The 14,545-nt window shown below is 35.9% G+C and overlaps 1 protein-coding gene across 2 annotated transcripts in view; it reads right to left on the bottom strand.

Annotated features, from left to right (window-relative positions):
* Positions 1-14,545, bottom strand: part of Abcb1 (ATP binding cassette subfamily B member 1) — a 181,514-nt gene that overhangs the window by 74,712 nt on the left and 92,257 nt on the right. Inside the window, exons 1-3 of one of the 2 annotated variants that reach the window (XM_046462453.1) lie at positions 9,157-9,308; positions 8,510-8,583; positions 3,917-3,962 (exon numbers count right to left, since the gene is read on the bottom strand). In XM_046462453.1, coding sequence (XP_046318409.1) covers positions 3,917-3,962; positions 8,510-8,577 — 114 coding nt within the window. In that variant the 5' untranslated portion in view covers positions 8,578-8,583; positions 9,157-9,308. Of the gene's footprint in view, positions 1-3,916; positions 3,963-8,509; positions 8,584-9,156; positions 9,309-14,545 lie in introns of those variants that run through there. The other variant, XM_046462454.2, reaches the window with a different exon arrangement.

The raw sequence follows: 14,545 nt of genomic DNA, 5'->3' as shown, positions 1-14,545 counted from the left end.
TAATGTGTGTTGTTTTAAGCAATAAAGTTAGTGATGTTTTGCTAAAGCATAAATAGGAGATGCACATATGATGTCAAAAGGGGAATAACCAAGAGGAAGGGCAAAGGTGGAAGGAAGCAGAAATTGTAGTCAAAGAGTAATACATCAGAGTTTATGACTTCGTAGATAAAATAAGAGGTTACTATTATTAGTTTTGCATATGTAATAATAAGACTTTTCAGGCTTGGGGATTAGCCCAAGGTTCTCACTCACAAATAAGGACTCAACTGAAGGTTTATATAACTGAAGAAGCTAAAGAATGTTGAGTCTAGGCTTATTTATAATTTTACTGAAATATTCAGTATAACTGGAGCTAGGTGAATGAAATTGAAGCAGTCAAATGCCACAGTCTTCAATGAAGGAGTAATTAGAAGGGTTTAGAGGATACCTCTGAAGATGGATACAAGAAAACATAATCATACAGAGACTCAAATGAGAAAGAAGTTTTACATGAGGATCAAAAAAATTTTTTAAAAACAGCTGTGTAGACCTAGAATAATGTCACTGGCTCATGCAATATGGGGTTGAGGAACAATAACACCATAGGTAAAGGTGACACAAGAAAAAGCCAAATAGCTGGAAAGCAAATCATTACACTCTGATATCACAAAGGCAAAGAGAAGATTCTAATATGATGGACCATGTCAAGAGCTATAAATAGGTCAAGATGGAATTTTTAAATGCCCACTGAATTTTGTGAGTGTTGAGGACAGAAGTCAAATTTCTATAGGTTCAAAACTAATACACAGACATTATTATCTTATATACATACATGGTTGCATGACTGATGTGATTCTACATGTACAATCAGAAAAAGGAGAAATTATACCCCATTTATGTATGATATATCAAAGTGCATAAAGGCATTCTATTGTCATGTGTTACTAATTAAAACAAATTCAAAAATTAGATATGTCAAGATCATTGTACTGTCATGCTTAACTAATTAAAACAAATAAAAAAACTGATAGGAAGATGTAACTGAGATAGAAAGCAAAGACGACTCTTGTACATGGTTTCAAGGGCATTAGGAAGATGAAAGAGACTTGATGGAGCAGAACCCACTTCAGGGACAGAGATTGAAGATAAAAAGAATGATAATATCAGGTACTTAAGAAGGTGAAAGAGATGAGAGTCAAAGTCCAAGTGAGTGAATAGTTTTAGGAACTGGATAGTCCCTCTGTCTTAACAAGGGAAACAGAGAGGGAACATTTCCAAATTCAGGTGGGTTTGTAAGATAATAGCAGTGGTGAAAGTCAAGGAGTGGTTTATGCCTATAACCAGAAAAATCACCCAAGTTGGTAGAAGGACCAGGAAGGGAAAAGTATATATTGAGCCAGGTTACAAGATCTTCACTAACAGGTGGTTAGAAGGTAACAGCATTTAACAAAGAATTCTTTATAAGCAGACAACAGTTTAACCAATCATAAATCCCCATAAACAATCACAGCTTTTAGAAGCAACAAGGCATGTCTGGACAAAATCTGGGCCTGCCTCCTTGCTAGTAATGTGACTCTGTGACTTTAAATGCATTATTTAACTTCTGTGAGTCTGTTTCCTCATCTGAAACATAAGGATAACATAAGCTCTTACATCCTAGGGTTATTGTGTGAATTAAGTGAGATAATACATGGGGACAGTACTTAACAAATGCCTGGTACTTAACATTGATAGCTATTATCTATTTAGAAAGAAATAATTAATATTTCAATAAGATATATACTGTGGAGAGCTCAGAGTTGAATCTGCAGTATGCTGCTGGCAGGAGCGTATAATCTTTAAGGAGTTCATTTTGTACAGAATCTGCAGCCCAACTTTTCTCTCTCCTTCTTTTAATTCCTCTACTTGTCCCTTTTCCCCACTTGCGTTCAAGTTTATTCTACTTTTGTGTTTCTATAAATGCTGACGTGAGGCCTGCTATAAATAAAGCAAAGACCAGTAGGAAGTCTTAAATCTGTTCCTTATTTCTTTTATCACTTTCTCAAAATTGATAAAGTTTCATAGTAAAAACAAGTTAACAGACACCATGAGCAGAAGAGTTCTGCTGTATTTAGAAAGATCTGCATACAAAATTGGTCTTGACTGGTATCTGAAACTCAAATCTGGGGAGTGTTACCACTATTCCAAAAAACCCATCTCTAACAGGTATGAATCTTTTTCTTAGCTGGAAACTATAATTGGTAAGCAATACAGTCACATCAGCATTTGCCATTAAGTTTTCTGATTATGTCTTTGTATTTAAGGTTTTGTATACAAGTTAGGTTCATTGTTTTCTATGCCGCTGTTCAGGAAAAAGACATAAGGAAAGCCATCCCAGTAGTATCGTACTTCATAGAAAGTTTTAGAATACATTCTATCTTGGCCCTGCTGTATATCCTGGGACAAGTAAATGCCTGGCCTCAATTTCTTCATCTGTAAAACTGTAATAATAACAACATCTACCACAAAAGGAGTCCTAAAGATTAAATGAATTTCTACATAAAGTACTTAAAACAATGCCTAGCACATAGTGTTATATGTGTGTTATTACTATTTCCTCACATTTGAACTCCAGATTTTATTCTTTTGTGACTTGAATTGAGTTCTGATATATTTGAATCTGTAACATTTTATAAAACATAGGAATGCTAAATTTAAAAAAAAAGTTTAATGTACAAATAATAAAAATCAAGCTATAGGGCTAGAGGTGTAGCTTAGTGACAGAGCATATGCTTAGCATGCATGAGGCCCTGAGTTTAATTCCTAGTGCCAAAAAAACAAAAAAAAGGAAAGAAAAAAAAACCCTAAACTATAAAATACAGAAATGTTTTGGTCTCAAAATAACAAAACTGAAATTAAATGTTGGGAATAAATTCAATTTTAACATAAACATTTCTTTCCATACAGAGTGTAAGTATGAAATCTAAAACAAAAGTTGTCATTTGGTAATATAAGTAATGTTATTGTGAATGTCTGAGTATCTAGAGTCTCATCTTCCAAATATTTCAAAGGAAGTGGAAATAGAACAAAAGGAGGAGCCACAGTAAGAGCAAATGTAGCACAAGAAAATGAAGACGGTATAAGATAACCAAGGTCCTCAATGCAAAAGTCACGCAACGTTTTTCCTACTTATAGCTATTTTTATACTCAACTTACCAAGATCCATTTTATATAGCAGTCTATCCACTCCTCTCTATTTTAAAAATATGTCTAGTGTATAAAAGTAAATTGTAAAGTATGTGCAGCAAGACTTAATTGATTTACTAATCTTCTGGGTTCACCCCTGGAACAGTTCACCTAAGTTCAATTAAGTGGGGACTCTTAGAAAAAAGGAAAGATTCGGGGAAATAAAATTATGAAAAACCAGCCACACCAAAAAACACCTATCTTAATCCAAGCGGGATTAAAGAAAAGCTTCAAAACAACCATCATGCAACTAGAAAAGGAAATAAAGAGTTATGGTAAGGTTTTCAGATTCCAGATTCTCAGCTATTCAGAACAGAAAACAATGGCCTATGCTAAATCATGGTAATAAATAACCCATTGCTACCTTTTATTATTATGGGCACTTGAGACTTGGACTTCAAACCTGCCAGTATTTCAGAGCCATTAAAAGACAGCACAAGATGACAAAGACCATCCCTGGGAGAAACATTTCCAGAGGTAATAGATCACTGGCAACATAACTAGTTAGGAGAATACTGAAATCCAAAACTCAATTCACACAGCAAAGCTATGATCATCATTCCTCTGAAAATAAGCTAAATCCAACTAGTTCATTTTGCCTTTCCATTATCAAATCATGTAAGAAAATATTACACCAAATAATATATCTCTTTTATAGATAAAAAGTCAAATTACCAAAGTATTTTTAATAGTGAATTAATTCAAAACTCACCATTGCAAATACACTGACAGTTGGTTTCTTTTCCGCCTTCTTTTTACTGAAAAATATAGCAAAGGAGTTACACAAAACTTTAAAAACTACAAAATTTTTTAAACTAACAAATTAATGTACAAAGTTTATATTTAGTGACAATTGAAACAAAGAAAAATGTCTATGATGTACTTTTTAATAAAAAATCATATTTAATAGTATGATATCATTTATGACGTTCAAAAATAAATATGCTTACATTTATCTTAGAAAGATATGGCATGTGGTGGACTGGGGCTGTAGCTCATTTGCAGAGTACTTGCCTAGCACGTATGAGACACTGGACTTGATTCTTAGCACCACATAAAAATAAACAAATAAAATAAAGGCATTCTGTCCATCTAAATTACAAAAAAAAATTTTTTTTAAAGATGTACCATGTGATTACCACTGGATACTATCTATAAAAATATTTTCTTACTTGTACCTTAGATACTTCCTTATTTTCTATGATGATTACATATACATACTCCTTTTACAATTAAAAAAATATATACTAAAAATGAGTCTCCTATTTTTATCCTAATTTAAAATCATTCATGGGTTCCAGCAGTAGATATTCTATTTATCTACTACCTAGATATTATTCTTAATCATTCCCTGTACTAATGGAGAGCAGAGGTAATCAGATGTTGGGATTAACTAACCTAAGGAAAAAAGTAATTCAATCACTCTATGAACAAATCTAATTCTGAAAGGATGTCTGGAGCCCTAAGTGAACCATTATGAAAATAAATGCAATCTAGAAAAACTGTTCTCCAAAACAGATGTTCTGTAAACTGTCAAAAGCTGTTCTTGGGCTGGGATTGTAGCTCAGTGATAGAACACTTGCCTAGCATATATGAGGCACTGATTTCGATCCTCAGCACCACACAAAAAAAATGAAATAAAGGTATTGCGTCCACCTACAACTAAAAAATATATTAGAAACAAAAACGCTGTCCTTAGGCATAAAAACCTCAGTTATCATTTTGAGCCTAGATTCAAATGCCTGTAACTCAGTAACCCACTGTATATAACTACCACCTAGGCAGGGAAAGCAAACAAACCACAACAAATCAGCTTCAGCTGCATTTTTCATACAATAAAAGACTATTTTTTTTTTCAAAAAAATAGCATTAGTTTTTCATGGATTTTTAAGTTCAAAAAGTAAATTAAAAAAAAAAAAAAGGAAATTCGTCTTTGTTCTTTACACCAAGTGAGGTCAAAAGAGGTGAAGAGACTTCTAAAGAAAAAATCCAGAGTTTACTCATGTTTGGCTTCGGAGCAATGTTAGACGCAAATAAATACACAAACATTTTCAGGTTTGGCTCCACCCTATTCCCAGTAAGGGCCTGGTTTCCATATTCCTGGGGCCAGGATGGGAGAAGAGAAATAGCCATAAATAGTAGAGTTTTAGTGCTGAGCTTTTTATTTATTTCTTTTTTGTTCTCTAAAACTGATGCTACTTGGGAGAACTAGAATGTTCCAAGCACTTCCCATACATGATTCATAAACAACTGTCCAGGCACATTTTGTCCTTTTAGAGATGAGAAAACCACAGAGGAGCAAGAAGAGTTTACTAACTTATCCAAGGTCCCACGCCTGGAAAAAAGCTAAGATGTAAACTGCAAAGCCTTTCTTCTGATCACCAAAGCTGTAAGGTGTGAGCTCAGACTTCTGAGATGCTGCACTGCATGTAAGTACTTTCACATGAAATCTCTTCCCTGCTACTTTACTCACTTACTCCTGCAGCATGAAACAGTGCCTACAAAGGCAAGCAACTCATCAAACATCACTTTAATGAAGAAAGTTTGCAAATACAGATATCCCCAGTTAGTGCTCTATCTCAGCTTTATCTATTAGTAGAGCCAAATACTTCTTCACAATTTATGTTAACAAACATAGTTTTAAGAACAGACCAAAAGTCAATGGTGATGGGCACAGTTAATTAGGAATCACTTAACAAAAAGAATGGTCTCTAGGGCTGGGGCTATAGCTCAATGGCAGAACACTTCCCTAGCATGGGTGAGGCACTGGGTTCGATCCTCAGAACCATATACAAACAAGTAAGTAAAGTTTAAATTCTAAAACAAACAAACAAACAAACAAACAAAAAGAATAGTCTCTAATTTGAAAATTCTGTAGACCATTTCTGCAGACCATGATAGAACCAATAATTAATGAAGAAATGAAGACATGTAAAGGATCAAGCAATTTTCTTTACCAATTCCCTCCATAAATCCCTCAAAACTTCTTACGTAAATACACCTAAATGTTTCTGTCTTAAGAACATAGTTCTTTAAGCTACCTGTTTTTAAAAAAAGGTCAAAAAACCAAAAGACTTCTTGAAGTCTTTTTCTTTGTTTACATGTAAAGCTTTTATTGTGGAAACACTTCAAATAAACAGAAAAAAATGGAAAGAATAGTATAATGACTACTCACATAACTCATCTAGATTCATCAATTACTAATTTTTTAACCACATTCTCTTTGAGAGTATACACTGATATTTGTTAGTATTTTGATAAACTATTCAAAAGCAAGTTGCAAATATGGAATCACACATTCTCCTACCATTATCACATCTATGAAAATTAATAACAATTTTAATATCATCTAGTATCAAATCCACATTCAATTTTCCCAAAAATGCTTTCTATATTTTTTTTGAACTCTGATTTAATCAAAACTCATATGTTACTTTTGGTGGTTATGTCTCTTTTATCTCTCTTAATCTAGAAGTCCCTATTTTTTTTTTTTTTTGACATGGACCCTTTTAAAGAGATAAGAGCAGTTGAAGACTGTCACATTTCTGGATATAACTTGTCCCACATCTTGAAGATATCTGTTCCAAACTGAGTATAATAAAGATATACAGTATATGTAAAAATGTACACCAAATTGGAGTACTTAGTTTGAAAAAAGAATATAAACTATCTTATTAATAATTTTGATTATATGTAGCAATGACTATATTTTGGAAATATTATTCAATTAATTTTTAAAAATTAATTTCAATTGATACTAGAAATTTTTAAATGATAAGTACAGCCTACATTATATTTCTGTTGGACAGCACCACAGTCTAGAAGCTTGACTGGGTTCAAATTAGTGTTTGCAAACATACCCTCTATATAATATTGTGTACTCAAATTCCTACATGCTAAGTAACTTAACATAGTCTGTTCCACCAAAAGTGATGTTAAATCTGATCACTTGGTTAAGGTGCCAACTACAAAATCTCTGACTGGACAGGTACCTTTTCCTTTTCCCATCAGTAAGAATTGTGGAGATAACTGTTGGTTACAATTTCTCTAAATAGTTTATTGTTCCATTGATAATTCTTGCCTGGATCAATTACAACAATGCAGTTTCTAATACGATCACTGCATTTTTCTGTAAATGTTACTTTATTTTCTGTACCTCTCTCACCCTCTTTCAGTTTCCTTCTTCTCAGAATATTATAAAGGATTCATCAATTATATTGTATTCAATATCTCAAAATCAATTGCAGCTATTGTTTCCCTTGATGCTCAAATTGTCCCAGACTTAACCAGAGGAAACCTGTCCAAACTTCCTCCTGTGTCTTCTGACTACTTCATTAACCTTCACTTCCCTGTTTTCAGGTATCACAAAGTACCCTAGGCTCTCTTTGTATTTTTCCTACCCAAGACTTGGCTAAAATTAGCTGTTTTTCTATGGGGTGCTCATTCCATTTAGTGAGCAACAGTATTTAAAAACAAGATTTGGCATTAGGAGCACTTATTTCTATTGTCCCTTTCAGTGTATGGAAAATGAACTATTAAATAACCATAAATTTATATTGAGGTTTCTAATTCATATTTAACATTATTTTGATTATTTGATTCACACGTTTGCTTTTGTTTTCTTACAGTGAAAAGCTTGTTTTCTAATAATATTGATATATTTTCTAATTGGTTTTATCTTACAATTTACAACTTTCTACTAACAATGTACCTATTGAGTGAAGTGTAATATTTCTTGCAAAGGCAGACCACTGTGATAAACTTTACTTACTTTCTCCCTGTTACTTTCTCCCTGTAATTACATCACCAATTTTATATATAGTCACTAATAGTTAAAGTTAAAAAAAAACCCAAAAAACCTAAATGTAAGTTTGGCTTTCTGTTCCATTGGCCATATCACAAATATGCATTGTTTAAGTAGCTGTTTATCAGAAGCAAGGTACTAAACCACAAGAGCTGAGCCTAAGCAGCATATGGTGCTGGTGGGTGGGCGATCAATATTGCTTGTAAAGGAGAAGTCAATAAAATTTTAAAAAGGGATGTGAGTACTGGCCTGTCTGGGGCCAGGAAGCTGTGGAAAAAGCCTCACCAAGACCTAGAGATGATGCAAAAACTATGTCCAGTTCAGCCAACTGCACTTCTACTCTAAGCAGAGAGAGTGGGGGCTGTTTCCAAAGGCTGACTTGGATATCTTAAGATCAACATAATAATCACCAACAACATTTATTTCAGGGCTGAAGGCTGTAAACAAACTCCCCAAATCTCTCAAGCGCTATAAACTAGAAATGTGAAACAAACTGGCTACCTTTTTTTGTTGCTCTGCTTCAAGGAGTTCTCTCCTTCTTTTTCATTGACGTCCCCTTCAAGCTCCATCGCGACCTGGGAAGAAACCACAGTACATTAGCCAAATAGCCCCTAGGAGTTAGAGGGGAGACTGACCTCTACTCCCCAGCGGATCCCAGAGTGCGGCAGGGCAGAGCACTAGCCCTGATGAACCAACTGCCCAGGCGATGATGGTCACGATGGGCTTCTCTGGGCTCTGGGCTGCCAGCGCTTACACACAGCTGTTGATTGAGCCTGCAGGAAGGCGGCGCTTTCTGGATCTCGTTGGCTGCAAACGCGGCTCTACCTCGGCGTTTTCTTCGCTTTTTTTTTTTTTTTTAAATCCACCCGCCGGCAGGCTGAGTCCCTGTACCCACACCACACCACTCCGCGCGCTGCGGGCAGCAGAATCCATTATGCGAGGTTATCGCTGAAAACTAAGGGCTGAGAGCTTCTCAAGTGACTAGCACTCACCCGACTTATTCACCATGGATTTGGCCACGAAAAATCTTTCACACCCTCCACCCCGCAAGAAGCCCTCCTCCGATGGGGTCCGCGCTCTGGAAATTAAACATCTCTACTCTTCCTGGGAACTGACCGCTTCCAGTCCATAACTTCGCGCGCCCCTACCTGTTGTTTTCCTTTGGAACGCTCACCAGGACGTGGATTTTGGAAGAAGAGACTCCCAGTTTAGTCGAAAGGACTGGCGGATGTGAGCAGCACCTTCAACGTTGTTGAGCTTCGAGGAACCGCTGCGCAAGTGCGCCGGAGCTTCCTGTAGCCTGGGAGCAAAGCGGGTGGGTGTGCGAAATTCCCAACCCGGCACAGTCCTGCCCAGCCAATCAGCCTGAAGACTAGGGATTCTTGATTGAATGTTGATTGCGCTAGAAGTTGCGAAATAGTTTGGATTTCCCCAAGGAATGGCCTCATTTCTGTTACCTCTCTGCAAGGCCACATTGCCTGAATCATCAGAGACACACGTGGAGAGTCTTGTCTCTACAAGTCCACATAAATCTCCATATATATAGATAAGCGTATATATGTAGGTACACAAATGGCTACCTGGATTTAGAGAAGTTATGGGAAACTTTCTCTGGCATCGCATTATAATTAATAAAACAACCTCCATCCTTATCTATTCTGTAGTTACATTTCCCTTTCTTGCAGCACCTCTAAAAAGGCTGGGAGAAATTTCCTGCAAGTCTCCTTTCATTATGCTTGACAATGATGAACAGGAGGACATTAAAAGGAAGATGCTTGAATATGGTTTATATACTCAAGAGAGATGCCCTATATGGAGGTGGGTATTTGAGGATAAAATGGCATTTAAAAGTGTGTAGTGGGGTAGGGAGAGCCAGAGGTTATGGCTCAGCAGTAGAGCGTTTGCCTCACACGTGCGAGGCCCAGCAACATAAAAAATAAATAAATTTAAAAATTTTCAAAAAGTGCGTAGTGGGGGCTGGGACTGAGGAAGGGGGGAAGTGTGTAATACTTTAAAGTTCTTACATACCTTTAAAGGTATGTAATCAATGTCCATGTTTTCCCCAGGGCATTTCAAAATTCTCACATTGTAATTTGGATTATTAAAAACAACATTTTATTATGTTACTTTATTTGTAATTTCTTTCTATATTTACTTGCTAACATTTAATGTTGTATTGTCTACTCTTTTCTTCAAACTGACCAAAAGCCTCACAATTCAGATTACTAAGGCAGTATTAACTCACATCAGAGTTTTTTCATACATCTTATAAGTAGAGAAAATAGCTATTTTTGTAACTTCTAGTCTTCATTCTCTGACTTACAAGTTAACTCTCAGCTTGCCGCAACCCTGGGAAGAAAACCCCTTCCCTTTTTACTACACAGTGTGAGGATATTTCCCGTATTTGAACAATATAATCAAAAGTCATAATTTTCTCTGTGTACTCCAAATTGTTCTTGCCTATGTTTCCCCCCCTCCCTAGACCATACAATCAAGGTTTTTTTTTTTAATTGCAAATTGTTAATTAGACCTTCTAACAGGCCACTAATTTTTCTCTATTCTAATTGGATATGCTTGTGTGCCCCCTCAGTTCACTGCTTACCGGCTCAACATGCCCCTGTAGGCCACCTGAGGCAAATGGATGAATTCTCATCTGCTCTCCCTTTCCACTTTTATTCCTGTGTTCCCTTTTCCCACCTTTATGCAATCTTGTTAGACTTTATGTGTCCTTGTGAGTGGCCTTAAGTCCTTTCTGAAACAGTGCTGGCAATTTTTAAAAGCATTCTAGTATGCTGTGTATTATTTCTATAGTCTTAAGCTTCAACTGAAGATCTCTGTTAAGGACGCATGTAGGTTAAGGATAAGAATAACCCAGAGGGTTTTTTGTTTGTTTGTTTGCTTGCTTTTTAATAAGGATCTAGCATTCTATTATGTTTTATTGCATTTCTTTGCCCCACTGATATGAAAATATGGATGGCCCTAAAATATAATGGCCCTAAAATAAAGGGCAGTCCTAGATCTTCTACTTACACATCACATCCCTGACTTATTTACAAGCACCTGTCTTGCATTACTGTTACCACCCCATGCCAAACTGACCTTGGTGATTTCTCCTTGAGCTTCACCAGTTTCCTGTGAAATCCAATCCTTCCCCTTCCGTGTTGTCACCCACAGGCCTTCATCCAGCAGCTGTTTCTACTTTTTGAAGTGTGCCTTCCCACAATCTGCACTTTCCTGTCCTCTACCCTTATGTAGTCATTTCACCAATTTGTGTTCCCCAAACACTAAAGATCACATCTCTGCTATACTCTGTCCTATCACATCTATAGGAATGATAATAATAGCAATGAATCACATTTATTAAGCACTGATCATGCATTAGGAACTGCTTCACCTACTTCATTTAATCTTCAGGAGAACCCTGCAAAGTGGTTATTATTGTTGCTGTTCCCATTTTACAGTGGGAGAAACCCAGGTTTACTCTATTTGCACAAAGTCACACAGTCGATAAGTGACTGACCCAGGACTTGAACACAGACCATCTCTCAAGCACACTCTTGACCACTCTGCTGCACTATGGCACACTGTGATGGTATATTGTATGCTGCCTTTTTTGAGCCCAATGACACATATCATTTTCTGACTTCATCTTAGAAATGCTGTGATGGTTCCCTGTTACCCACTATATCTTATCTAAGAGTTTTCAGTTAGCTTTTAAAGACTGTGATACATTACCTCTCCCCTGACTATATTCTTATACTTCACTTCTTTCTACTATCACTCTCAGTGCATACATGGTCATTCCACGTCAGCCAAACTCACTGTACTTCTTCTTAGATGGTTTTCCGGTTTTATTTTTCACTCTGTTCTTTTACACACTGTAAATCTTTAAATTATTATTTTTTAAATTTTCTTTGTTAGCAGTTGACTCCATTAAACAATTTAAGTTTCATAGTCAAAAACCGAAAACAAATACAACAGGTTCAAGTAATATCTCTGCTGCTTTTGCTGTGTGACTTTGAACAAGCTACTTTTCAGATCTAAAAAACTGTGTATTCATCTATGAGAACATTGTTTCTTACTCATGGAAGTAATATTTTAAAGAGATATATCATTTGACAAATCTGAAATCCTTTTTAAAGAATGAGTGAGTGAACACCAGCTCACTGAATTGAGTTCACTTTACTACCAAGAGAGAGTTCACTTGAGATTAGGAAGTTCAAATTCTATGAATCATAAATCAATTTAGAAAACCAAACAAGTTATGACATTTTTCTCTCCCTCCACTATCTCTTTTGCAAGATAGCTTAGAATGTTATTGCAAGATTAAGTAATTTGTGTATTTAAGTCTTGTATAGTGCCTGAAACACTCTAAATACTCAATATTGGCTATATGTTAATAATAAAAGCTCATTTTTGATCACTTTTTGTCCTTCCTTGCCATCCTTCAGCTTTCATGCATGTATCTATATTTATTTATCCTTAAAGACTTGAACAATTGTTATGATTACTGCTTTAGGACACAGACTTCCTTACTCTCAATCATGATATGGGAAAAGACTAAGTAATGGATAAATATAATACCATTTCATACCTTTGTTGTCACTTCTGCCAGCAGGTATCACCATTAGTATTATAACAACTTTGTAACTGGTATTTCTGCTTTTACCTTTACCCCTCTCTGCTTCCCTGCCCTTTACCCACCCACCCCCACCATGATTGTCTTTTAGAGTAAAAGAAGTGAAATAAATATCACTGTCTAATGGCATCCCACCTCATTCAGAGCAAAACCTAAAGCCCTTCCTATGACGTTAGTCCTTGCATAATCTGGCCCCCCTTACCTCTGACCTCATCTCTTGTTACTCTTTCCCTTGTTTATTCTGTTCCAGTCTCACCAGCCTATTCTCTGTTCTTCAGACATATAAGCATGCTCTACCTCAGACCATTGGCACTGTTACCTACACCTGAAACTTTCTTCCCTTAAGTTAACTGAACATGTTCATTCATTTTCTTCCAGGTCTTTACTCAAATGTCATGCCATTTTGTCCACAACACTTAGAAATAATCCCTGGTGCATAGAATGTGCTCAATAAACATGTGTTAGATAAGTGAATGAGAAAATTGTGAACCAAGTATAAAATTATAAAGGCTTTTTATTGTAAGATGACATTGTTCTTATTTTGTGTACTGCTTAAATTTTTTTAAATTATTGGGATGTTTCTTCATAAATTTGGGCTTCTGTTCAGTCAATTGCCCATACACAGTTACTGAGTGCCTTCCATATGCTAAACATTGTGTTAATCATAGTGATATATGATTTAAACATTATATCCTGCCTTTACAGAGACTATAGATTATTTGTAGCATTTCTGCTGCCTCCAAGAGAGTCTAAGGTCCTTGTTGCTGGGATGATTTATTCATTTGTTGTATAGTGGTTAGTACAGTGCTTTTCAGTGGTAAGGATTCCATAAATACTGTTGACAGGCTAATTGCCTTATTTTCTCTGAACCTGTTTATTATCTAAAACAGCTTTAACCTATAATGAAACACACCTTTCTATCCTACAAAAGTGAAACTATATGTAAATATCTACCAAACAACTCAATCTTAAATGTAAAGAATATTTTCCATATGAGTCCCATAAATAGTTGAGTTTCCCCCAGGACCAGAGTGTTAAGAGATAGAAGTCCTACCCGTGTTTTAGCTATACCCATTAGCTCTCCTTATCAAATAGCCTCTTGATGCACAAAATTGTTATTATTTTGGTTATTATTTGAACCAGGATCTTAACTATATTGCCCAGGCTGGCCTTGAACTTGTAATCTTCCTGTCTCAGTCTCCCAAGTAACTGAGACTACAGTGGTGTGGCATTGCACCCAGCATAAATGCATCCTAATTTCAATTTCTGATTTCTTAATTTCTGTAAATTTATTGTTAATACACATTTATATGTCTTTAATGTGGAAATTTGATAACCTTATAATTCTGACATCAACAGAAAATCTATTACATGTGTTTTTATCATTCAACAAGCTTTGACTTACTGTGAAGAATGTACAGGTTCTGGTTACATATTCAGACAAATTCTCGATTCCTAGCTCCCCCAACCCTTTTTTGTCATCACAAATTTACCAATTTTAGAAAGCTTTTCTGCTATTTTCCCTTCTCCTAAGATTGTTTAATTCTTTAGGAGGTTCTCCTCATGACCACTTTGTTGTGAATCTGGTGGGTCTCTTCCTCTGATCTCTATCATGATTCATCCCCACCACTATCATTTCTCCTAGACCCTCTATTTAGCCAATCTGAGTCCAAACTATATATATCCTAAAAGAACATATCTTGAAAGAAAGAACAAAAACATGTGTGTGTGTGTGTGTATGTGTGTGTGTATGTGTGTGTTTGTGTGTGTGTTTGTGTGTTACTGGGGATTGAACCCAGAGCCTTATGCATGTGAGGCAAGTACTCTAACAACTAAGCTATATCCCTAGCTCCCAAAATATAAATACTCTGTTGAACTTCCTGCTCTGAGCCAGAGAA

Source organism: Marmota monax, unplaced genomic scaffold (genome assembly GCF_021218885.2).
Source record: "Marmota monax isolate L192 unplaced genomic scaffold, Marmota_monax_Labrador192_F-V1.1 WCK01_AAM20220418_F8-fsc00165, whole genome shotgun sequence".
NCBI lineage: Eukaryota > Metazoa > Chordata > Mammalia > Rodentia > Sciuridae > Marmota > Marmota monax.
Note: the sequence above shows the minus strand (reverse complement) of the source record. Positions and strands in the feature narration are given on the sequence as shown.